Source organism: Perca fluviatilis, chromosome 4 (assembly GCF_010015445.1).
Source record: "Perca fluviatilis chromosome 4, GENO_Pfluv_1.0, whole genome shotgun sequence".
Classification (NCBI taxonomy): domain Eukaryota; kingdom Metazoa; phylum Chordata; class Actinopteri; order Perciformes; family Percidae; genus Perca; species Perca fluviatilis.
Window position 1 is genome coordinate 41,177,881 of NC_053115.1, and position 25,202 is coordinate 41,203,082.

Genomic DNA, 25,202 nt, shown 5'->3' on the forward strand with positions numbered 1-25,202 from the left:
CCAATGTTACCACAGTTCTATGTTCCCACAGCCCTATGGTCCCACAGCCCTATGGTTCCACAGCCCTATGGTTCCACAGCCCAATGGTCTCACAGCCCAATGTTACCACAGCCCAATGGTCCCACAGCCCAATGGTTCCACAGCCCAATGGTTCCACAGCCCAATGGTTCCACAGCCCAATGGTCCCACAGCCCAGTGGTCCCACAGCCCAATGGTCTCACAGCCCAATGGTCCCACAGCCCAGTGGTCCCACAGCCCAATGGTTCCACAGCCCAATGGTCCCACAGCCCAATGGTCCCACATTTCTAAGATTTTTTTTTTTTTCACTGAAAATTAGGCCCTATGTTCCCACATTAAATTAGGCCCTATGTTAGGGTAAGGGTTAGAGTAAGGTAGGGATTTGACTTTTGCCCAAAAATCATATTCGAAGTTCGTTTGTATATTAATATTCGAATATATTCGAATATTTATTAATAATATTTTGACCATTAAATGCCTTCAGTTTAAAAAAAAAATGAAGTCAGACCCTGGATTAAACACAAACAGTGTGCTTTCGACAGGAAGTTCGGAGCTTTCACCGTAGCCTACGTAAGTGGTCTGATGTTTATACTCGTGTGCTGGTGTGTGCGTCGAGCCAGTGTGTGTGTTTGTGGGCGGTGTTGCCAACTTAGCGACAAATCTGGCGACTTTCTGTAAAATAAAAAAGAGTCGCCAATATTGTCCAGCAAGCACGCAATGTATTTCTCTCCTGTGGCCGCCGAAACAGTCACCTTTCTCTTCTGTTGTGTGACAGAGGAGCAGCCCCGCCCTCCTCTGTGCTCTCTCCTCATGTGCAGCAGCACTGAGCAGGCAGGTAGGAAGGGGAGAAGGGACAGGGTGCGGCGCTGGTGTAGGTAGGAGAGACAGCGGAACGCGACGGGAGAAAGACGCCGCTGATCTGGCCTGGCCCTGGGCCAGCCTGCTTTCTTTGAGAATTCGGGGGGAATGCACCGCTACCGAGCCACGGCCGAGAGACGTGCCTCGCCGCGACGTGTAGTTACATTTTGAAATGCGTGAAAAAGCCTCGGAATCTGAACTTAAAACAACGTTTACAAGCAAACGCATTTACAAAAAATAATGCCCATAACAGGTTTGAATATTAAGGGCTGGCTAATATTTGTTCGAATATCATTATTTTTTTTAATATTTGAATGATATTCGAATAACGAAGTTCGGAGTCAAAGCCCTAGAGTTAGGGTTACATTCCATCTGTAGTCCATTGCTACTGGATAATAGGTTGGGTGTAACTGGCTACCAAAATGGGAGAAAGGGGGATACAATCTGATACAAATTTATGAAAAAGGAAATGTGGGAACATAGGGCCTAATTTAGAAAAAATCTTAGAAATGTGGGAACATAGGGCTGTGTGAACATAGGGCCTAATTTTTAGTGAAAAATAATTCTTAGAAATGTGGGAACATAGGGCTGTGGGAACATAGGCACGCTCCCGTTTCATAGGCCTATATGCAAACTGACCGGTTGTGTGGGAATTTCTAAATGTGACAAAGTCAGCAAATCTGCCAAAATTGTCCTGGAAGTGTCGTGTAATTACATTTTGAAAAACTATTTCTTGTCTTTTTGGTCCAGCGCACAACTAGGCGGGCCACAATTTATTGTGAACCTAAACTGATTTGTGGGCCGGATCAAAATGTGCGAGGGGCCGTATTTGGCCCATATCGTCGTATGGTTTGGAGGACTTGTTGCCACATCACTATCTAATATCAGGTTCTCTCTTCACAGCCTGGTTGATTCATATTCAGCTGTTATGTGCCAACAGCCAGTTCTCTCCTGGACATCAGCAGCAGCAGCAGCAGCTTGCAATAAAAGATTTGTTACAGCTGGAAAGCCTCTCCAAAATAATGAGAGGCTGTTCTTAGCGTTGACTATGGACTATTCAGTAATGCTGACAGCACTAAGAGTCAAAATCTCATCCTTTAAATGGCTGCTACGCTCTTAATCGAAGTCTAATGCTTTCTCAAGTGTGATGACTGTAATCTATATTCCAGGAATGGAACTTGGGGGGGATTGCATTCCTGCAGCCTGGCTGCCATCTCCATATCACTGTCATTATAGTCATAGAGTTCCTGTCTGTGGAGGATCATTTTGCATTAGTGCAGGCAGAGAAGTGCCAGCCACAGTGCAAGAGGGCAGGGGAGCCAATTTTAAGGAAGATCTTCTGAGCATCTTGAACACTCGGTGTACTTTTATGGATAAAAGCACTGCAGTATTTCTGCAGCAGCTGAACAGGCAACGATAAGACAGACAGACAGACACAACACACACACACACACACACACACACACACACACACACACACACGCACACGCACACACACACACACAGGTTTGTGGCACTATCTTTGTGGGGACCCGTCATTGACATAATGCATTCCCTAGCCCCTTATCCTAACCTTAACCATCACAACTAAATGCCTAACCTTAACCTTTACCCTAACCTTAACCATCACAACTAAATACCTAACCTTAACCCTTACCCTCACCCTAACCATAACCTAATTCTAACCCTAATCCTACAACTAAGTCTTAACCCTCAAACAGCCTTTTAAAGTTGTGGGGTCCAGCATTTTGGCCCCACAAAGCTGTCGGGACCCCACAAGTGTACTGGACTCCCAGTTTATGGACCCCATAATATAGTTAAACAAGAACACACAATCTGTTCTGTGCTTTACTCGCCAACCATTGTTTGATTGTTTGGAGGGTATTTTCTAAAAATGTATTTGCATGTTCTGATAAAGAAAGAAGCTGGGGGAATTTTGGAATTGCCACAGGGACCTTGGACAAAAGTTAGCCCCGGCTTGCCCAGATAATCACTGTGGTGCCAGCCTGTGCCACAGAGGCTCGGATAATAGCCCATGTCCCTCGCCGGAGGGGTTGCATTTCATAACGAGGGCAAATTAGATGCTGATTGGATGCCAGGAAGTTAGCCCAAGGTTTGATGTGCGGCTGGTGTATTATAAGGACTGGATACAGCGTTCGAGGCGAAGCCCCATTCCTTCCTATGAGAGTTGATTGGTGGCGCACGTTAGCCATCACTGAGCCAAAAATGACCCGGATAATCGGCACTACTTTCGCAACGTTCGGTCCATAAAGCAGGCGCCCAAAGCTGAAAACCAAAGGTGACGGAGCTTTCGAAACAGTGGCTCCTAGACTGTGGAGCGCTTTGCCTCATGATTTTAGAGCAGCGGCCTCTGTTGATAATTTTAAAAAGCAGCTAAAGGTGCATCTTTTCTAGTCAGGCGTTCAATTAGCCACATTGTTGACTGTATAACTATGTATTTTTATGTTCCTTTACTTTGTCATTTATTGTAATTTATTGTGATTTATTGTAATTTATTGTGATTTATTGTGATTTTTAATGGTATCGATGGGTTTTAATGTATGAATGTATTTGACCTGTGACAAATTTTTTGACTGTCTGTGATAAGTGTTGTATAAATAAACTTGACTTACTTACTTGAGGCCTCCGCCGGCCGAGCCAGCTACTACTGGTTTAGCGCTCCCCTAACTTGAAAGGGAAATAAATGAGTTAATTGTGCGGCTCTTCTAGACTGTCCAAATGTTATCAGACCAAATGCCAGAAGGCGTCACGTGACAGACACGGGAGTTGCAAAGTCCACCGTTTTGGCTGCTGTGTTGAATTTGCTTCAAATCCCGGCGCACATCCTGAGGGACTGGTCAAATACACGCAGACAAAAAGAGAAAAGAAAAACAAAATCTAGACGAGAGGAAGTGGAAAGGAAAGATAAAAGAGTAGGTTTGAGAGGAACCTTCCCCTCTGCTAAAAAACTGCACATTTCAAAAGAAAAACCTTGAACCTTGAGTTTTCCATCAACTGAACATTTTCTCCTCTCTCTCTCTCGCTCTCTCTCTCTCTCATGGCATCTCCCCCTCCCCGGTGGTGAAAGAAGGCCCAATCAGCCTCTGGCGCTGGATCGATAGCCGCGGCACTGCCCAGCTGTGCCTAATGAAGCACATACTCACTCATTATCTGCAAAAGACAACACTTCCTTGGCTTCAGACACATCCGGGATCGAGTCGCTAATTTCTGGGGGTCCAACTAGGAATAGAAATGGGAGTGACATCGGCTAATAACTTGAGTTGTCGTCCAGGCCTGCGCTAAGCTATCACAGGCTTTCTGCACTCATTATTCCAGAGAACAGTGGTTGCAGAAATGAGTGTCACTTTGTTTTTACTGTGTGTACAGTAATTGTGCAACAACACAGCCGCGGCAGCATTAATGTGGAAGCTTTTTTCATGAGAATCTGTGGGAAATTTAGTGGAGCAAAGAGCTACAATACTGCAGCTCTGACTACTCTCCGGTACAACCAGTATTCCTAAAGTACTTGACTAGTTTCAATTTACATTTAAGATAAGGCTACACTAAGTAACTCAGCAGTATGTCTATTAGAGCTGTCAATCTTCCTCTATAATACCATTCAAATTCCATTTAATATTTTTTTAAATATTCAAATAATATTTGAATATTTAATGCTCAATTGCAGCCTGTTAAATAATATGTACTACACTACTCAGGCTTATCCATTGTCAATGCCACTATAAGCATGTGGTTGTTGTTACACGTTCACTAGAGGGACTTCTAACATCAGCCTGGCCTTGAGGGGACCTGCACACAACTTTGTTTACATTATTTTCCACCACGAGCATGCAGCTACAAACACAAATCAACATGATCTAACAAGTGTATTGAAGCGGCTCTGTTGTAAAGGCTAACGGTGCTCGGTTAGCACAATGACATCATGTTAGAAAGCACAGCCGAAACCATTTGTCATAAACTAGGTAAGTAACAAACGATGCTAACTGCATTAATAACCAAGCCAAACGGTGATGTCACTACTATTTTAGTGATTTATAAGCAACCCGTTTCTTGCAGATTGTCACGTTACTGAGAATCCAGCTGTTAGAAGGTAATATATGAAGTTGAAGCTAACTCTTGACAGCTGTAGGGCAGCTAACATTAACTTTAGCTTTATCCATGAAGCTCCCAGCTGAGTTAACGTTACTATACGTCGCGACACAGTTAGGAAACAAGAACGAGCTAACTAATGTTAACATAAGCACTTTTGGCTCGGTGGATGTCGATTTTAAAGTCATGTTAAAACTACCTTCTTCCGATTTCCAGCCGCAGCCTGTCACTCCCCCGTGTACTAACTTTACTCGGTACGTAACGTTAGCTCCGTAATGTTGTAGATCTCTGTAATGTTGTAGTAACATGGCGCACCTGAAAACTCATCCAACAATGTCAGGCTTCTTTTTTGGTTCTATAAATGCAACAGCCCAACAACAGAGAAGTAATCCCGCTGAGCAGAGATTTAAATGCTCCACAGAAGAATACCTGTAATTACAGTTATTCAGATTCACACTATAGTCGTCTGATTACGGACGAAATCTGATTACAGGTTCTCGAGAGCAGAGTTCTTAAACCTCATCAATTTGAGAGTCAGCGAACAGGTTAAAGCTTCTCTCTGAATGTGAAGAATAATTTTACAAAGCAGGAAGCAATTCATAACAACAGAGCCAAAGCATTTCCCTTCCCCCTTTTCTTCTTCGGGATTCCATTCTGTTGCACGGTAGTTTCAAACTGATAAAACCATAATGTAGTTTCAGGCTGAGCAGAGTTTTGAGCCAAAAGCAATCTCCGTGCAACAAGTGTTTTTAAACTAACAACGTCCAAACCAAAATATCTCATCAACATCCTGGTATACTGGGCATGAACAGGAGGCAGCGTGGAGACTCTGCCCGCTGCTGGTAGTTGCCATGGTAACGTTAGTAGCTTATTAGTGTCAGAGAACGAAGACGTTGTGACCGATAAGACCCAATCAGGAGGAGAAACGCTGGCGTCAGTGTCGGTGTTGCCAGAGGTCCCCGTTTGGAAACGCCAGAGCAGGGGGAATGACACGGGGAAAGACCAGATCAGGGGGAATGAGACGGGGAAAGACCAGAGCAGGGGGATAGAGAGGGGTGAAACGCCAGAGCAGGGGGAATGAGACAGGGAAAGACCAGAGCAGGGGGAATGAGACGGGGAAAGACCAGATCAGGGGGAATGAGACGGGGAAAGACCAGAGCAGGGGGATAGAGAGGGGTGAAACGCCAGAGCAGGGGGAATGAGACAGGGAAAGACCAGAGCAGGGGGAATGAGACAGGGAAAGACCAGAGCAGGGGGAATGAGAGGGGTGAAACGCCAGAGCAGGGGGAATGAGACAGGGAAAGACCAGAGCAGGGGGAATGAGAGGGGTGAAACGCCAGAGCAGGGGGAATGAGACGGGGAAAGACCAGAGCAGGGGGAATGAGAGGTGGAAACGCCAGAGCAGGGGGAAACGCCAGAGCAGGGGGAATGAGAGGGGTGAAACGCCAGAGCAGGGGGAATGAGAGGGGGGAAACGCCAGAGCAGTGGGAATGAGAGGGGGGAAACACCAGAGCAGTGGGAATGAGAGGGGGAAAACACGCCAGAGCAGTGGGAATGAGAGGGGGGAAACACCAGAGCAGGGGGAATGAGAGGGGTGAAACGCCAGAGCAGGGGGAAACGCCAGAGCAGGGGGAATGAGAAGGGTGAAACGCCAGAGCAGTGGGAATGAGAGGGGGGAAACGCCAGAGCAGTGGGAATGAGAGGGGGGAAACACCAGAGCAGGGGGAATGAGAGGGGTGAAACGCCAGAACAGGGGGAATGAGAGGGGTGAAACGCCAGAGCAGGGGGAATGAGAGGGGGAAACGTAGCAGAAGATATTCTTTTATAAACCAAAATGTAGAAATGTAAATATAGCCTCAGTCCGATTGATGACATACATGTTTCATCTGTGCAGAATGCTACTGGTAACCAGTGACTCCCAACTGGTCTACCCTCAAGGTCCATATTTTCCCTTCGACATGGCTTTCCTCCTGATCTCCATTCTCACGGTATGTGTGCAGATGTTTAAAACTTTTAAGGCGAGGTGCTCCCTTAAGTTTTTGTTCAATCAGCAATTACGACTCATATTTATGTTGATAGTGGTGGCGCCCTCTAGTGGCCGTAGTAGTTGACTGTTGATTTGTGTCTATCCTACTGTCTACTTTATTCCCTTATAATGCCCATATTTAATGCTGTCTTTTTTTTTTTTTACTTTATCCTTGCACTGCTACAGTTTTTATATTACTATGTCTATATCATTCTCTTATATATTCCATATTTAATGCTGGTCTCTAGACTTATTTGCACTAACACAATGACACCCATTCTCATAGAGCACCTTACCGTGCATACTGAACCACAGGGTCAGTCCCTGCCCTGTCACTGCAAGCCTCTCATGCTTATATACATCCCTTATAGTACATTCATGGGGATTTTTTTTATTTAGTATCTTTTCTTTTATTGTCCATATTATTCATGTGGATTTGTTATTTTATCATCCTGTTTGTGATGTAGGTGTATGTTGTGAGTGATGTCTTTAAGCTACTCGAATTTTCCCTTGGGGATCAATAAAGTATCTATCTATCTATCTATCTATCTATCTATCTATCTATCTATCTATCTATCTATCTGTCTGTCTATCTATCTGTCTATCTATCTATCTAGTTATGACGGCAGCAAAGCAGGAAGTAAAGTGAGGAAGTATAAGAGTGCCAAATGCCATTTCGAATTGCATAATTTGTGCTCCAACAACTTTTGTCGGCCACAGAGTTTTTTTTAGGAGATTAAAGAAGTCCACGCTGTCTCATTTTTGTTGCTTTTTTTGCCATTTATGACGCTTTTTCAGATGTTTTTGTTGCTTTATCTGTTGTTTTTTACACTTTTAACTTTCGTTTTTGTGGCTTGTTTTAACCTTTTTAAAGCTTTAACATTTGTAGAAGTTTACTAACTGTGCAGCTTCGTATGAGATACTTTTATATAATCGCTCAAACAGAAAATGTTCTGTATTTTTACTGTAGCTGCACACATAATTTATGTTTTTTTTTAATTACGGGGCATAGTCCGGGTAATGTGCTGCCATTAGCTAGATTTATTTGTTAGAGGGTAGGAATGAATGATTGTTAAAGGCACTGCAGTTCTCTCTAACCCTGGAGGATGTTTTCAGTGATTACTGATGCTTTAGTGATGTCCCAGTTCTGTCATAACAATGATCAAGGACATTATTATTACCGCGTCACACATCCACCCCCCCCCCCACTGTATCTCATCAAGTCATTCATCAGGTAGAAGACTTACCTTCACATTTCTCCAGAATCTGAACTGTCTCTCCCACCTCCAGAGCCAGACCCTGAGTCATGGAGCCCCGGAAGTTGCAGATCACTGCGGGGAGAGAGAGAGAGAGGAAAAGATGAGACGCTGTACCGAAATCTGTGGAGCATCAAACACACAGCTGCAACGTCAGAGTTTGGTTTCTGAATCCAATCAATCGATCAATCAAATGTACTTCAAGTGTAAAATCGCCGTGAGACATGGTCTCAATGCACTTCACAATTAAAGGGACACATGAATACCAGCATGAAAGCAGTTAGAATAAACAATACTAAGCCAAAAAATATTCTAGGGCAGCAACTATTTATATTCACTATCAAAAAAATCACTTTATCATTTTTCAGCATAGTTAACACACACACACACACACACACACACACACACACACACACACACAAAAACCAAACACACACACATGCACACACACACAAAAACCACACACACACACATGCACACACACACACAAAAACCAAACACACACAAACACACACACACACACACACACACACACACAAAAACCACACACACACACACACACACACACACACAAAAACCAAACACAGACATGCACACACACGCACGCACACACACACACACAAAACCACATACACACATGCACACACACACACACACACCGCGCACACACACACACACAAAACACACTCTCTCTCACACACACGCGCGCACACACAAATTCACACACACACACACACATGCACACACACGACTGCAACGATGAACCCAGAAAACAACAGACAGTCACTGCAAGTCACTGTGTACAGGACTAAAATATATTAAATATTCAGATTTCACTTAAGATAAGATGCACGTTGTTATATATCGATTAGGTGTTTGGTCTCTAAAATGTCATCTGAAAAATATGGATATACAGAGTTCAGCACCTTAAAGGGCTGAGAGGTTTTTCTCTCTGTGTTGGACTACAGAGGTGTTTGCCAGAGTACATTTAAAGAAATGCAATGCTGCAGTTTAAGGTCAATTTAAAGTTTAACTTCAATGCTTCAGTTGTCCCAACAAAGTATTTGATTTGCATATTGCAAAAAAAAAGTTTCTGATACCATTATTGTGAGTAACTGCAAACTTCTCACGTATAAAATATGAATGCTAATTACTCAGCAGGAAGTATAAGATACGACTCCAGCCCAAAGGCAAACCAGCTCTTTCACTCGTCTGAGCTGGTGTCCTGTTCTGACACACAAGTCTGTCAAGGGGTGACTTTGGGCCGCGACTGCAGTCTGCACTTAGCTCTCAATCGGTTCTGTCTTCTGGTGTTTAACTGGCTGTTTTCATTAAGTCTCTTTTGGGCCTGTTTCAACGATCTAGGCGCACGGCGTGAAGCGCACGGCGCGGGTGCATTTAGGGCGTGTCCAAATCCATGTTTGCTAGTTTGACGGCGGAAAAAAAGGCTCCGTGCACCGGGCGCCTGGTACTAAAGGGTTGTTCTTAGTGTCTTCATTAATCAGAGGTGTGTTTTGGGCGTAACATGCAATCAACCAATCAGAGATCATCTCCCATTCCCTTTAAAAGACAGGCGCGTTTGGACCTTGGAGCATTGCTGTTATGATGGAGGATTTGCACCGTAATATTTTTATTTGTAATCTTTTGCATGTGTGTGTGCTGCTGTGCGTCCCTGTGTGTGTAACAAGCATAGTGTGCGTGCGCTGTGCATAAGCCTAGGAGCATTTTACTAATGTGCTGTTAAAACAATGAAATGCTGAGTTATTGACTTTAGACCAGGTTTTTGTTGGTCAATGGCGCGATCACTTCCCGCTGCCTCAAGATAGCAATACGCCTGAACACACCTCCCTGTTAGACCAGCACACCCATGGGTGCACACATGGGTGCAGGTGCATTTGCTATTTAAACGATACGGGTGCTGGACGGGAAACTGACAACTGCGTCGGTCTTAAACTAGCAAAGACACTTGCGTCGGGCTATGCGCTGTGCTGCGCCGGGTGCGAGATAGGGCCCTTTGTGTCTTTGTGTCCGTCCATCTGAGGTCCCAGCAGTTTATTTCTCCTTCAGTATGAGGTGTATCAACTTTGAGGACAAAGCCAACTTCATGACCGAGTCACGGTCACGCTCCTCGAGGCCTCATGACAGTCACTCTCTCCGTTTGTCACCCACCGTCTCTATATATAGTGTTCGAATGTTGTTGCAACTGTTGGTCTGATAGTTTATAAATCCAGACAAATCCCCCCCCGGATTAGAACAAGCCATTCACTTTGTCTCGGGCATCTTATGACACACTGCTGTGCTAGCTTACCCAGCAGTACACAAGCTTGACACAATGTTTGAATTTTTAGATCATTTATTTTCCAAGACATAATGAAAAATGGGCCAAAATGCGATGCAGAATTACTTAGTTTCAGCTAGGGCTGGGTATCGAATCCAATACTTTTTGGGCGCTGACTGAATTGCCTCCTTAGTATCAAGTATCTAAAAATGCCTCGTCATTCAATACCCAATGTCAATACCTAAGGAGTAAATCTCATTAGAGTCAGCGAGCCAATAAGCATGCAGCATGCATCTACCAACATCTAGTACGTTTGTGATTGGCGGTCTAACGTTACACGTCGTAGAGACACACAGGAAAAACTCTACGTTACACAGAGACTGGGCTCACATAGTCGGAGGGGGGGGCGGGACTTAAATGCGCTCTGTCTCTATTGCAGTCACTCAATCAACCAACACGTCAGTAGCAGCAGAACAACAAATGGGTAACCCGGAGTCACCAGAGGTGGCGGACTCTCAACGATACCAATCCGTAGTTGGAGCGTCTGATTCCAGTGGCTGACAGCCTGGCTGCGAGGACACACACACCTCACACCTGAAGGCGGCGCGACAGTCTGTCTCTGTCTGTCTGCCATCGTCTCTCTGTCACGGTCACCATCTGTCTTCGTATCATCAATGCCTCTCTCTCTGTCTCTCTCTTTTAATGTCACCGTCTGTCTCTCAGTCATCACCGTTACTCTCTTCCTATCACTGTCACGCTCTGGGTCTCCGATAAGCAACACTGTTTAATGTGGGACTGTCACCCCTGTCATCACTGTCACTCCGTCATTGTCACCGGCCTTGTCAGTCTGTCATTTGTTTGATGTTAAGAGACCTGTCTGTCTTGCTCTCTTGCTCTGTGCTCACACCGGATTATTATCTATATTATAAACACACAACACGTTTCCATTATATACTAGGGGCGTCACAATTTTAAAAACATTTGTTTACAGCAGTGACAGCAATGCCACAATAAGAGCCATTTGATAGCAGAATGGTGAAAACAGATTGTGTTTCTGTGTGCAAGTGAATGCACCATTAGTTTAACGAGGTGCATGTGAATGCACCATGGAGCCCCATCGGAGCCCACAGTGGTTTACCTTTAACTCACTCGAGGGAAGGGAAAAATGTTGCCACACTGTGACTTCAGGGGAGCTGGAGAATTCCAAAATTGTCTTTTTGAACGTAGCTTTTCTACCATCAATACATTATTTTCATTCAGTCACACGTGTAACCATTGAGTCAGGTTCAAAATGACTCCATCCTCCTCCTCCTCCTCACCTTTCATCTAAAGACATAAAGAACCTTCTGCAATAGTGATCAAAGGAAATATATTTTTTAGTTTGAACTTGTGTTTTGCGACTACAGAGAGCAGAACGTACCGAACTCTGTCTTAGAAGACAAGAAGACAAACAATAATGACTTACAAAATAAAAAGTCTCACATCACCACAGTGGTTTAATTACCAATAATATTGTATTGTATCCTCATGTCATCTAAGTCAGTTTCTCAATTTTGTTTACAATAATATACCCCCTTTTTATTGTTTTGAAGTTTTTGAAGCGCAAAATGCTTTTTGAAGGGAAAAAAACTCTACATTAAGAGGTACAATACAGTGTCGGCAGTGATAGATTTACTAAACAACAACCTTGTAACTGAAAAAACATTGAAATCCTATATTTAAAATGTTCAGAATCCATCACTTTATTCATTCATTATTATAGTATACCGTAATTATTTCAGGAATTATGCATGACATCTTTTCTACTCCGCATTTTGCAAAATTCTCACGTACCCCCTGCAGTACTCCAAAGTGCCCCCATTTGAGAAACACTTATCTAAGTCATCTAAGAGGGGCTTTCTGAATGATGAATTGTTAAGCACACTATTTTAAAGTTAAGTGAAGAACACAATCTGCTGTGGTGGTGATCCATGAGTGTTGTCACTGTTCCTGAGAGTCATTTTAAAGGTGCCCTGCCACACGTATTTCATGACTTTGTGGTGATGTCTGAAGTTCTACCATGGACTCTGTAAAAAATGTTCATAATTCACAACAACAAACATTTTTGTGAAAAATATGCCTTGGTTACCTTGTTTCAAGCCATTCTAGCGTGGTATAGAAAGCCTGCAGGAAGACTCAGCTCGATTTCTGCCAGTTCTCATTAATATTCAACAAGCTAAGCTGTTTGAATCTGATTGGCTAACAGCTAGCCAATGAGAGTCTGGCTGTCAGCATCCTTAACCCAGCCCAACTGGGCAAGCTCATGAATAGTAATGAGCTCAGGCAACATGATGTCAGACTGACCAGCTTTTGTGATTGGTCTGATTTCTCTGCTTATTTCTTTTCAGTGTCTAGAGCTGACAGAGGAGGTAGCAGTTCATTTTCACATTCACTAGATAACACAAACACATATGGACCTAACATATTTAAAAAAATACAAGTAAAAACGTTTTTTTTTTATGCCAGGGCACCTTTAATGCCTGAAATCAAACGACAAATGTAAGCGACCGAGCCGTTTTTGGGCAGCACCTAAGATGAATAAAATCGACGTGAGCACCAAAATAACTAAAAGGCTTTCCTCAGATCTAACTATTGTAGTCTGTCCCCGGCAGACTTCTTTGACTTTTAAGCTTTTAATTGTTATTTATTTATTATCTGCTTCAGCTTTTCCAACGTTTTATACACAGATATGGTGATAAAAATGCTCCAAAATTATGTCAAACTGCTTCATATTATTTTTTTTTTATTGAAAAATTTTTTCAAAGCGATGTCACGCGTTTTTTTAAGACTACAACATTTTTTTTTCACATACAGCAAACGTCTCCCCACTATCCGCTAGCTGCCTGTCCCCTGAACACACTGTAAAAAAAAAAAAACGTAGACAGCTCAGGCTCCACAAACGGCAAAACAAACAAACTGTGCCAACCTGCACTACCAAACATAACAAACAGTCTTCCAGCCAATAACCATCAAGAAGGAGCTGGTTGAGCCATCACCGCAGCAGCGTTAGCACGTAGGCTACTACCACAATGCGCGTTCATGAGTGTTTCAGGAAAAACGGAAGGGAAAGGGAGAGGTAGGGGATGGGATGAGGACGAGGGAGGGGCGAGCTAGCCTCCGTTTTGTTTGACAATACTTTGAACGTCAACGAAAAGTGACGTTCAAATATTATATATTATATATAATATAAATCTCAAACTCTCAAATCTGTCAGTTCCATCTAGAGCTACACAGTCAGCTGCCGGTTAGCTTATCTTACCACAAAGACTGGAAACGGGGACACCGGCTGAACTTACCGTACTGTAACTCAACAAAAAATGTCACCCTAAAACTGAGAGACAAAGAAAGAGAGACAAGAAAAGACTATCACTGCAAATTTGATAAGCACACACATTTCTGCGTGGAAATGTAATAAAGAAAACTACTTTATCTATCTTTTCTCAGTATGGGACTTTAGCAGGAAACACTTAAAGTGCCTAATCAGAGCTGATGATGCCACGACAACAGCTGAAGACCGCAGTCCTAAAATTAATTATTCAGAAATGCATGAAGGTCTCTGCTCACACACTGCAAACGGCAGCAGATTTAAGATGAGATGCATTTTCTATTGACAGTAGCAGATATCTCCTCTTCAGAGGAGCATTACCTGATGGCAGTGGCTGAATCAAAGGCTTTACAGCTTAAAGATCAAGGTTATATTGCATAAAAAAAACATCCGTCAATATTGATGCTCTATATGTACATCACATGCTACAGATTAAGTTTAATTCTAGCCGGTCGAACGTAATATAGATCCGTAATCCCTGAAAGATCTGATTTTGATTCTTTTAATTGCATAAAGTGTATCTATAAATGTAGATAAAAGTCACGTCTAAATTCAGATTCAGAAAAGAGGATTTTTCTGACTGCACGCCAACAGTTTCAGTCCTTTGCAAACGTTTGGTTCACCTTGTGGTGAGAAATGATTTTTGCACTTTTATACTTCTCCTAGACTGTCACAAAACTGAGAGCACTGGAGAGAAGAAGAGAGAGGAGAGACACACACACGCACTGACACACACACACACGCACACACACACACACACACACACACACACACACACACACACACACACACACACACACACACACACACAGGGATTAGCATGGCTCTGTCCGGATGGTATTGGCATTTAGTTTATCCAGCGGATTCGGTCAATAGTCTGACAAATGACTCGCATCTGTTAGGTCGGTCACACCACTTAGCCTGTGGCCTGTGCATGAGTGTGAGTGTGTGTGTGTGTGTGTGTGTGTGTGTGTGTGTGTGTGTGTGTGTGTGCGTGTGTGTGTGTATGCGTGTGCCACTTGGTCGAGCCATTTTTTTTCCTGACAGGATAATTCAATTTAGGGTGCGACGGGTGAAGTTTCTTTCAATATTTAATTTCTGCTTCAGAGTTCTACTAAAAAAACACCTAACTAAGGAGGACGTTTGCCGCAAATTTAAAGGCTGTGAATTATTTAAAAAGAAGGAACTTTTCTAGGCAGAACAAAAGAATATCCGTGCAAGAGAAAAGATGCTGTGCGGCGCATGCTTTAAACCAGAGCACAAAGTGGCAGTAGGTGCCTACAGCACTTAGTGTAAGATGTCCCGAGCTACAACACAAAGACAACAAGCACCACAAAAACAAAGTGATTCGACCCAAAAACAAAGGACAAATCAGCCAACTTGTTTGAACACAATTCTCATCACCTGCTATTAAATTCAACACTTAGCAACTTGGATGTTGTCAGCTCCAAACAGCAGCAGGACGTTTGGAACATTTTGTACCCACCACTTTTTTTGAAAACTTCGAGTTCAGTTTAGTTAAAAAAAAAAAAAGTTCATAACACATATAATTCTTAACGACAGATGCCAGTAAATCCACAAAAACCTCTATCCCCACAGGGCCGGCACACACAGCTGTTGCGCTGGCTACACGCTTCTCTGTTCACAACACAGTGTGACCACCTCATACTGTTAAAGTGGGTCATGTGTCTATGTCTGTTGAAAACTTAAGGCTTTCTTCTTCATAAAACGTGTTGGACATTAGGGGTAGGAATCACCAGAGGCCTCACCATCCGATATCATCACGATACTTATGCCACGATACGATATTATTGCGGTTTTAAACATATCGCGATATTCTGCGATACATTGCATTAGCTTTTTTTCCAACTTCAGATTTTTCCCAATTTCAAATTTGTCAACATCTGTTTTATCTAAAAAGATACATTTCTCTTTGTTCATTTCACTTCAATTGTATTGCTGCAAAATGGGATTATCAAGCAGAAAAACTGACCAACACATATATAATAATAGATCGATACTTGGCGTCTGTGTATCTGTATCTGTATTTTCCCCCCACCTCTATCGGACATCATCACATTTTTGTAGACATGTTTATGCATTTACATTAGTAAGCTACATACATACATACATACATTCTACCCTTTTCTACCTTTTCACTTCTGAAAATGCACTTCCGAACGCGCGTCTGTCCCCAGCACATTTCACCCCAAACTGACGCCCATGCATGACACGTCAATAAAATATCATTCATTCCACCAGAACTGTATTAAAAAAAAACTTCCTTTTAGTCCACAGGGTCTCTATCCTCTACTGTAGTGGAGACATTCTCCATACACCAAAGCTAACTTCACCATCATTTTCATATTCACCCTAATCAGATGACAACAAGCACAATATTGAATATGAACATCCGACATTGTAACATTATAGATATGACAGGAAATGCAGAAGAGCATAATAGGTCTCCTTTAATGACTAGTATCTGCACTGAGAGCATCTTCTTTACTTTAGTGCTCTGCGTGAGGCTTCGTCTGTGCAGCCCTGAACCGCAGCAACAATTTGAAACCCCACCATGATAATATGTGACATGATGCAGGAAAATATAGCAGAAACATATTCAATAAAACGTCCTCTCAAAGCCTCTTAATGGATTTCCGTTTCACTGTAAACAGAGTGGGACCGATGCATATTACGTTGCATTTTGCGGAACCCGTGCTCATGTATTATGGATCATATCTGCCTGCTGTGATATGTGGCCTCCGAAGAAACATATTACACGTGTATTTAGTTAGTGTGTTTCCACTGTAAGCATATGAAAGGGAACGAACGGAAATCCCTCGAGTGTGAGCCAGAGCTGCGCTGAAACGGAGAGGGAGAGAGAGTGTGTGTGTGTGACGTTGTGTGTGTTTGTGTGCATGTGTGAGAAAACCAGTTTGAGGGGTATACCTTCAGAGGGAGCACGAGTTATCAAAATAATAAGGGGAGAATAATGATGGAAGTGTTCTGACCACAAAATATTATTTAAATCTGCATTTTTATTTAAAGGCAGAGTTGGAAACTATTTCCAATATACACTTTCTTATATATATATTTTAAATGGTCTTTACACCAGGCATAAATAAGTTATGGAATCTGAAAAAGGAGAGCAAAAAGATCATTCGGTCATTTGTAGCTGCTATAATCCGGTAAAAACGCCCCTCCTCCCCAATCAGAGCCTCGCAGTCCACTTGGAAAGAACCAATGAAATGCCTCCTTGCCCCGCTGCGCGTACTCTACCCACTGCAAGTCTGCTGGAGAATGGAGGCGGAAAACTCAGCAAAAGTACTGGGTACTCGCGACCACCCGCCCTGCTAAAAAAAAAGGCAAAGAAAAGAGACCGGAGCTGAAAGAAGCGGCGGCTCGTGCACGTCTGTGTGTGGGCCTGAGCTCGGGGCGCAATTTCCGGCGGCCACCGAGCAATCCCGGAAGTGGAACGTCTTGGATATAGACTACTATGTGCATGATAGTTTGAACTGCAATCGCGTGCATATTGGTGGATAGTGTGTGTGTGTGTGTGTGTGTGTGTGTTGTCATCATGCCCCGCGAACAGATCTTATCCTAATTAAGGCATGAAGCCTGTCATTTTAACATCCTCCACAATGCCCACAGGCTCATGCAGGCAAGTCTCAAGTTCACTCAGCACCGCAGCAGATGGAGTGTGTGTGTGTGTGTGTGTGTGTGTGTGTGAGAGAGTGTGTGTGTGAGACGGAGAGATTTGCCCCATGCCGTTGCTGCTCCGCGGCCGATATGTGAGGTTTCGTAAGCGTGACGAGGAGGAAAAAAAAATATGGGAGGGAACGGAGAGCAAGAGAGAGAGAGGAGAGAGGAGACTGAAAACCAAAGATTGTGACGGGAGAGCTTCTGTGCACGTGTTCATTTATGTGCGCAGTGATTGTACGCCTATGTTCATGCGTGTGATGTGAGGTAGATTTACTATCACCTGAGCTTAAGATGTAATGGGAGACAGACGCGCTAAATAAAGAGGTAGGGGCTTGAATATGAAAAAGACTTCATTGAAATTGCCAATGAGTTTTTCCCAAAAAAGCCCAAGATGACGTCCTTGAATGTCCCCAACTCAAAAATATTCATTTAACTGTCACAGAGTGAAGAAACTAGAACAATATTCCTGTTTTAACAAGCTGACATCAGAGATAATTCAAATCGATTATCAAACTAGTTGCCGATTCATTTAATAGTTGACAAGTGATCGATTCATCTTTGCAGCTCTGAAAAAAAAAAGAGTGATGTAACATCAGCAGAGCATCAAGCAGAACTAGGCCGCCCCCCCCCCCGAACTAGACAGAAGTGATTGCAACAGCACAGACGGCACACACCAACCCACATACAGCGGAGATGAACTGCACTGTACAGATGGGACGCGGACCGCGGGATGTAATGGCAAGCCTGGAGATCTGCTCCCTGCTATTAATAGGCTAAACGGGGAAAACTACTTACAATTCCCCCCCCCCAACTGCTCCAGAAGAGATGACTCAGTAACCGTATAGTTAGAGTGGTTGGTACTGGGCTGCTCCCAGGAGAGGATGTGAGTTATGAATTTGAATCAGAAGGCTGCTGAAAAGCAGCATGCATGCTCAGGGGGTACGAGAGTTGGTCAAAGCAGAACACGGGAGAGCAATTCTACAGAGCACGGTAACGTTTTTTCGGCAGCCGTAACGTAAGTTAAGCCGACAAAAAGTGACCGTATTGCGGCTTCGACCAGGGGTGTAAGAAAAAAAATCTATATATCGATTTTTTTTTTTACGTTCAAAAATATTCATGCAAGACGGTGGTTCCCGTTTAGGTTGTGTTTAAACCCCCTACCGCTAGATGGCTATGCTGAGACACACCACTAGTGTCCTTGCCTAACAGTGCCTGACTTTTTGCTAGAAGCTAACAATGTAGCTATGGCCGAACTTTGGCCTACTTTAGCTCACTAAGAACCTGGGAACCACAATCCCAAACTGGCAGTTTGATTTTCTCTGCACTGAATTGTTTCCCTAAAGTAAACTTCTTTGACTTTTATGAACATTTATATTTTTTTTAAATATTGTTTTTTCTAAAATTATACTTTAAAAAAAATCCCAATATATTGGCTTACGCACAGTATCGAAATATATTGCAATATATTGAATAGTGACCCATTCTTGCCAATACACAGCCCTAGCTTTGACCAAAAATTAGATTCTAAAATTAGAAAAAAAGATGGTGGTTGAAACTATTGAAACGCTGCCTCCTGTTTATGCCCAGGATACCAGGATGTTGATGAGATATTTTGGTTTGGTCGTGTTAGTTTAAACGGAGATTAATTCTTCTACTGGAGGTAAAAACACTGGAGCACGGAGATCGCTTTCAAAACGCCGCTTAAAAGCCAAAACGTAGCGATGTTAATGTAGCCTCAATGTGGTGCTGACATTAATAAATATACAGAAAGCATATGAATAACAGTGCCTAACTTTTTGTAGCTATATGTACGAATGGTTAAACCTGGAAATCCAGACCCAAATCCCAAAGATTAAGGGTCTGGCATTGAGTAATGAAAATGGCCCAACTCGAGGGGCGGCACCAAGCATGCATTTGAAAATCTCACTGCACGTGACTGGATAACACTACGACCAATCACAACAATACACGGGGTGACGTATCTAGAGCCCCATACGCTTAGCTATCAGCGGAGCTAACTGGTAAATTAAACTGTCGTCATCTGTTTAGCTGGCCTCTGGGCTGCCTATATCAGATACACCAATGTGATTGGTGCGACTCGGCTACCAGGGCGTAGTTAATGAGCATTGTTACTCAATGCCAGAGTGACTCGCTGAGCAAATTCAAATTGCGCTCTCGCGAGAACTCTGGATTTCCAGGGTAGGAATCGTTCTCGAGAACAGCCTGAACTGAAAGAACCCACAAGGTTCTTATTTGTCATTCGGCGATGATCTTGTGAAACCTGTTACTTAAAGTTTAGAGCGTGGGTTTGGTGTTGGGTTGCGTTTGAGATTCGGCATCATTCTCTGCTCACCCTGCCACAGTTGAACCCATTTCAAAAGGTGGTACATTATGGAAAAAAAAGTTTAAGAACCTCCGCTCTAAGCTGTAACTAAGCACACCATCGATGTCCATTAACATAGGGACATTTTCAGCTTTACATGTCAGCGTATCATTCCAATTATCTCTTCAACGATAAAGGTTTGGCTGAATGAAGCTGGAGGCAGAGCTCACACACACACCTACTCCCATTCATCTTAGACCAGAAGTCACTATCGCGCTCGTGATGGAAGTTTAATCGAAGTAATGGCTGATAGGAAACAGTGTTTAATCAAGCCATTCATAGTCTTCAGGAAATTAAGTCTAGTGGTAGTTTAAGGAAAGTTATCAGTGCTTTGGAACTTCTCTAAATTGGCGATAAGAGTCAGTTGTGCTGAAGTCGAAGAGAATAACAATTGTGTGCCTTTCAAACACACACCGTTCAATAAACACTCAGTGACCAATACTGAGGTCTCACAATGAGCCTTCCCTGCATGGACACTTTTTTTTCTATTTACATCTGCTCTGTAATGTAACAGCCAGGATTTATAATAGCACTACCAGTTGTTGTAACTGAGACTGGGTCTGGGGAAGGTTAATTCGCAGCTCATTTCCAAATGGGCGTCACCAACGGACGCCGCTCAAATGCCTCTGGGCGCATTGGATAGTCCCTCAACCAATCAGACCAACGATCCGGGTGACGTAGCAGCGACGGCGGCATCAACGGAGCTGCTGCGCTTCGGTGGGTGGCCGTCATGTCGAATGTAAACTAAAAGCTGCTCGCCGTCGATGCGCTATCGTCATCGTGTAAAGCCCACCTCAACGGTTGTGATTGGTGCCTCGATTTGGAAAAATTGGAAATGGGCTTGAATGGGCTTCTTGGCCAGACGGCCTTGCAGAGCAAATGCCAAATTTGCTGGGAGTTCGTCAGGGTTTCCCAGGCTAAGGGTTTCCCCCTGTGTATTGCTAGGCTGGTGCCTGGGTTGCCCCCTACTAGGCCTAATCACTGGGAGAAAAAATTGAATGTATTTTTAACTAGTTACTAGTTACTTTTAGCACTGACTTAATGTAGAGTCCTATAAAAATCTGTCTCATAGCTTTTTTTAAATTGTCAATTTCGCGATTCTGTCCATGATTTATGTTGTCACAGAAACTATTGGGCTCTACGTTAATTCTGCCATTAGTCTGTGACTGGCCCCAGATGGGCCCTCGTCAAAAAAAAAAAAGACACCTGCCACCAGGCTAAACAACTTTTCTGGGGGAAACCCTGACTACTGTAATGGAAACCAGCGCTTCATCACCTAATGGTGTGGACTGTAACCTGCAGGTTGTTTCAGGACAGAACACTAGTCAGTCACGTGACGAATGGTCACATTTAGCAGAGAAAAGGTGACTGGGAGCCGGGTACAGAGCACCGCGAGGTGACGGTGGTTTCAGTGGCCATTGCCTTTGAGTTTAGCTGACAAAAAGGGGATCGTACTGCGGTGACGACAGTTAAGTTTAGGCCCCAAAACGACTAGTAAAGATTAGAAAAAAACTTTGAAATGTGAACAGGACAGGCCAGTGTTGTAGTCAAGGCCACCTAAAACCGAGACCAAGTCAACCCCAAGACCAGAGTGTATCCAGACTGAGTCAAGACCAAGACCAGACCAGTGTCAGACAATCAGAGCTTTTTCTCCTGTCTCGTGCATTCCCTTTCTTGGGAGTGCATGTTAAAGGTCCCATGACATGGTGCTCTTTGGATGCTTTCATAAAGACCTTAGTGGTCCCCTAATACTGTATCTAAAGTCTCTTTTATATAGACCTTAGTGGTCCCCTAATACTGTATCTGAAGTCTCTTTTATATAGACCTTAGTGGTCCCCTAATACTGTATCTGAAGTCTCTTTTATATAGACCTTAGTGGTCCCCTAATACTGTATCTGAAGTCTCTTTCCCAAAATTCAGCCTTGGTGCAGAATTACAGTCACTAGAACCAGTCACACAATGAGCTTTCCTTAGGATGTGCCATTTCTGTGTCTGTAGCTATTGAGGAGGAGGGGGCAAGGTGGAGGGTGGGGGTGTGGCCTTGGCCAACTGCCTCTTTGCTCATTTGAAAGCCATGATGTCTCTCTCTCATGGGTGGGCCAAATTCTCTGGGCGGGAAAAGCAGAGAAAGGGGAGGTAACCTTGCTCCTTATGACCTCATAAGGAGAAGATTCCTGATCGGACCATCTGAGCTTTCATTTTCTCAAAGGCAGAGCAGGATACCCAGGGCTCGGTTTACACCTACCACCATTTCTAGCCACTGGGGGACCATAGGCAGGCTGGGGGAACGCATATTAATGTTAAAATAAACTCATAAAGTGAAATTTTCATGCCATGGGACCTTTAAAGGGCCGGGGGAGAAGAAAGAATTAACAGTTAACACATTTCAAATTAGTAATTTGTTAAGTTATTGGTTGCATTTGAAGCAGGAAGTTTTACATCCAATTACAGTTATGATGTTAACGCATAAATCAGACAATGCACAGGCAGTTCAGTGAAATCCCTGCAGTTGTGGTCTTGAAATAAAAAAAAAAAAACTCTTTATCCGAGACCAAGATAATACCGAGTAAAAATGCGGACGACACCTTCAAAAATTGGTTTCGACACCGGTCTTCAGACCAAGACCGATCTTGAGTACTACAACACTGGGACTTAAATTAAGCCGTTATCATCATCACAGTAATAAGCCAACTAACCGAGCAAAAAACACATTCATTCCCATGGCAATAACCCAATAAAATAAGATGTGGGGAGGGGTATGACTGGAGGAGGAATATATGTGAAGTACTGTGCAGTAGTTTCATTTATTTATGACATTAGGCCTTTTAGGGAAGTGCAACATACTCCTTTTTACTGTATTCTATTTAATGATGTGTGTATGTTACATGTTAGATACATAGTGCTGTAGATGTCTGGTTTAATGTTTGTGTTGTGGATTATGTGTCAATATGCCTGTACTGTACAACAAATTGCCTCTCGGGGACATAAAAAGTATAAGTCTAACTGTTGCACGTCTGGGCTTCACACTGGACTAATAGCTGTCACATACTGCTGCCATTGACATCGCTGTATAAATAAACTTTTGGTATTACTGTGAAATGACATTGGCATCGTGGGGACAAGTGTGTCTGCCTGTGGCTTAATCTGTTTCGACAGAATATAGCTTTGGCCCGGGCCACAAGGTGAGAGATGTGAGCATATGACCAGAAGGTCACGAGTTACATTTTGCTGAACACCAGGGCAGGAAATTGAAAGTAATTCTCCATCATCTGCTCCAGTAGAGCTACTCAGTGGTCATCAGCTGAAGCCTGGGCGCTGTTCTGTTACCACTCCTAGATGTGAGCGTCAACGTGGCCATATTTGGGAATGACATATATAAATATCAACTTACCTTAAGCTTCTTTCACACATAGTTTGTTGTAAATTACTGGGATAACCATTTCAGGTATGGCTGGTGACTTTCAGTATTCACATATGCGCCACATTAAGGGACATTTTACATCTTCCGTCTTTCACTTCAGGCTGTTTTCATCAATCAGTGCTGAAAGACGTCTGAGAGGGGACACTGACATGCAGGGTCCAAAATTAGCGTCATCTATTAGCCAAATGTTGGTAAAATATGCAAGCGGTTGGTAGATTTGCTTCACTCACCAGCCAAAAAAACGATCACTATCCATTTGTAGCCTGGCTCGGACTGCGGTCTTCAGCTGTTGTCGTGGCATCATCAGCTCTGATTAGGCACATTAAGTGTTTCCTGCTAAAGTCCCATACTGAGAAAAGATAGATGAAGTAGTTTTCTTTATTACATTTCCACGCAGAAATGTGTGTGCTTATCAAATTTGCAGTGATAGTCTTTCCTTGTCTCTCTTTCTTTGTCTCTCAGTTTTAGGGTGACATTTTTTGTTGAGTTACAGTACGGTAAGTTCAGCCGGTGTCCCCGTTTCCAGTCTTTGTGTTAAGATAAGCTAACCGGCAGCTGACTGTGTAGCTCTAGATGGAACTGACAGATTTGAGAGTTTGAGATTGATATTATCATCTCACTTTCTGCCAGAATGCCAAACGGACGTTACAGGCAACAGAAGCATCACTGTAACGTTAGCCTACATGAATAAATCATTTCAATTTGACCATATGGTCTTGGCTATATGTCGTTCCGTGCTATTTTTTTAATAATCAGTCCAGGCACCGTTTTAAAACGTATTGTTTTAGTGCTGGTATCAGAAAAAAACCAAAGATACCCAATCCTATGATTACGGTCACATGATTAACCCGCCTAGCCTGGCTCCGCCCTCCTATGTACTTCCGCTCAATTTTCATTTTCCTTCAGTACATCGTCTGGGTTTGCGGTATATTCTTCGGTCAAATCTTTACCGGTCCAATCAGCGAACAGAGGGAGTGGCTGAGAATGATGACGTTGAGGTCGTGCGCTAGTTTGAGTTGTAGTTCCGTGTTGGGACCATCAGTAGTGTTAAACCTGATTTTAACCAAAAGGCCTCAGATTAAACTGACCTCTGGATACAAGACACACATGTGGCACATGTGCTCAGAGACAAAGAGCTCAGAGACAAAAGACAGGCCTACTTGCAAGAGCCCCAGACTGGTGAGTTCACACCTCTATGCGAAAGTCCCAGCCAGAGGGGAAAGAGCCTCACAACTGGCAGGAAGTCAAAGAACTACAAGATTGTAGTCTTCACACTTTCAAGAGTTTCGAGTCTTCCTATTGGTTCAGCGGGACCATAAACACAGCATGATGTCTTAACCTATAAATAGTCATCACAAAATCCTTTTTCTTCCATTGCAACTCCCGTTGCTGAAAGGAGGCGCGCAAGCGCTTGTGCTAAACTTCTATTTTCTGGAGAAAGTGGATTTAATTTCAGTGGATCCTATAAAAACGCACCAGTGTTTTTCATATCTGCAGTGAGAAGGAAACAACGTTTTTCATCTAAAAGTCGACTAAACTTTCCCCCTTGCTGCCTTTTTGGAGGGAAGTTTCTCCGTGGCTGCTGACGAGCGCCAGGGACCCGTTCTGTTTCATTTCTGTGGAACTCTATGGACAGAAACAAACGGACTGAACACAAAGTAAGAAGGCTTACGTCTGGGCAGAGATAAGTAGTGTGTTTTAGTAATGAGCAAAGGTTATTGCGACCACTAGTTGCCATTAATGTGATCTGATTTTAATCATGTACTGGTCCATATGTGATTATTAATCT

At 43.2% G+C, this 25,202-nt stretch overlaps 1 protein-coding gene across 12 annotated transcripts in view; it reads right to left on the reverse strand.

Annotated features, from left to right (window-relative positions):
- LOC120557451 (dedicator of cytokinesis protein 3-like) overlaps nucleotides 1-25,202 on the reverse strand; it is a 297,285-nt gene that overhangs the window by 173,835 nt on the left and 98,248 nt on the right. For all 12 annotated transcript variants that reach the window (XM_039797775.1, XM_039797784.1, XM_039797783.1 and 9 more), the window contains exon 3: nucleotides 8,257-8,340. In XM_039797775.1, the coding sequence (XP_039653709.1) occupies nucleotides 8,257-8,340 (84 nt within the window). The remainder of the gene's footprint in view (nucleotides 1-8,256; nucleotides 8,341-25,202) is intronic.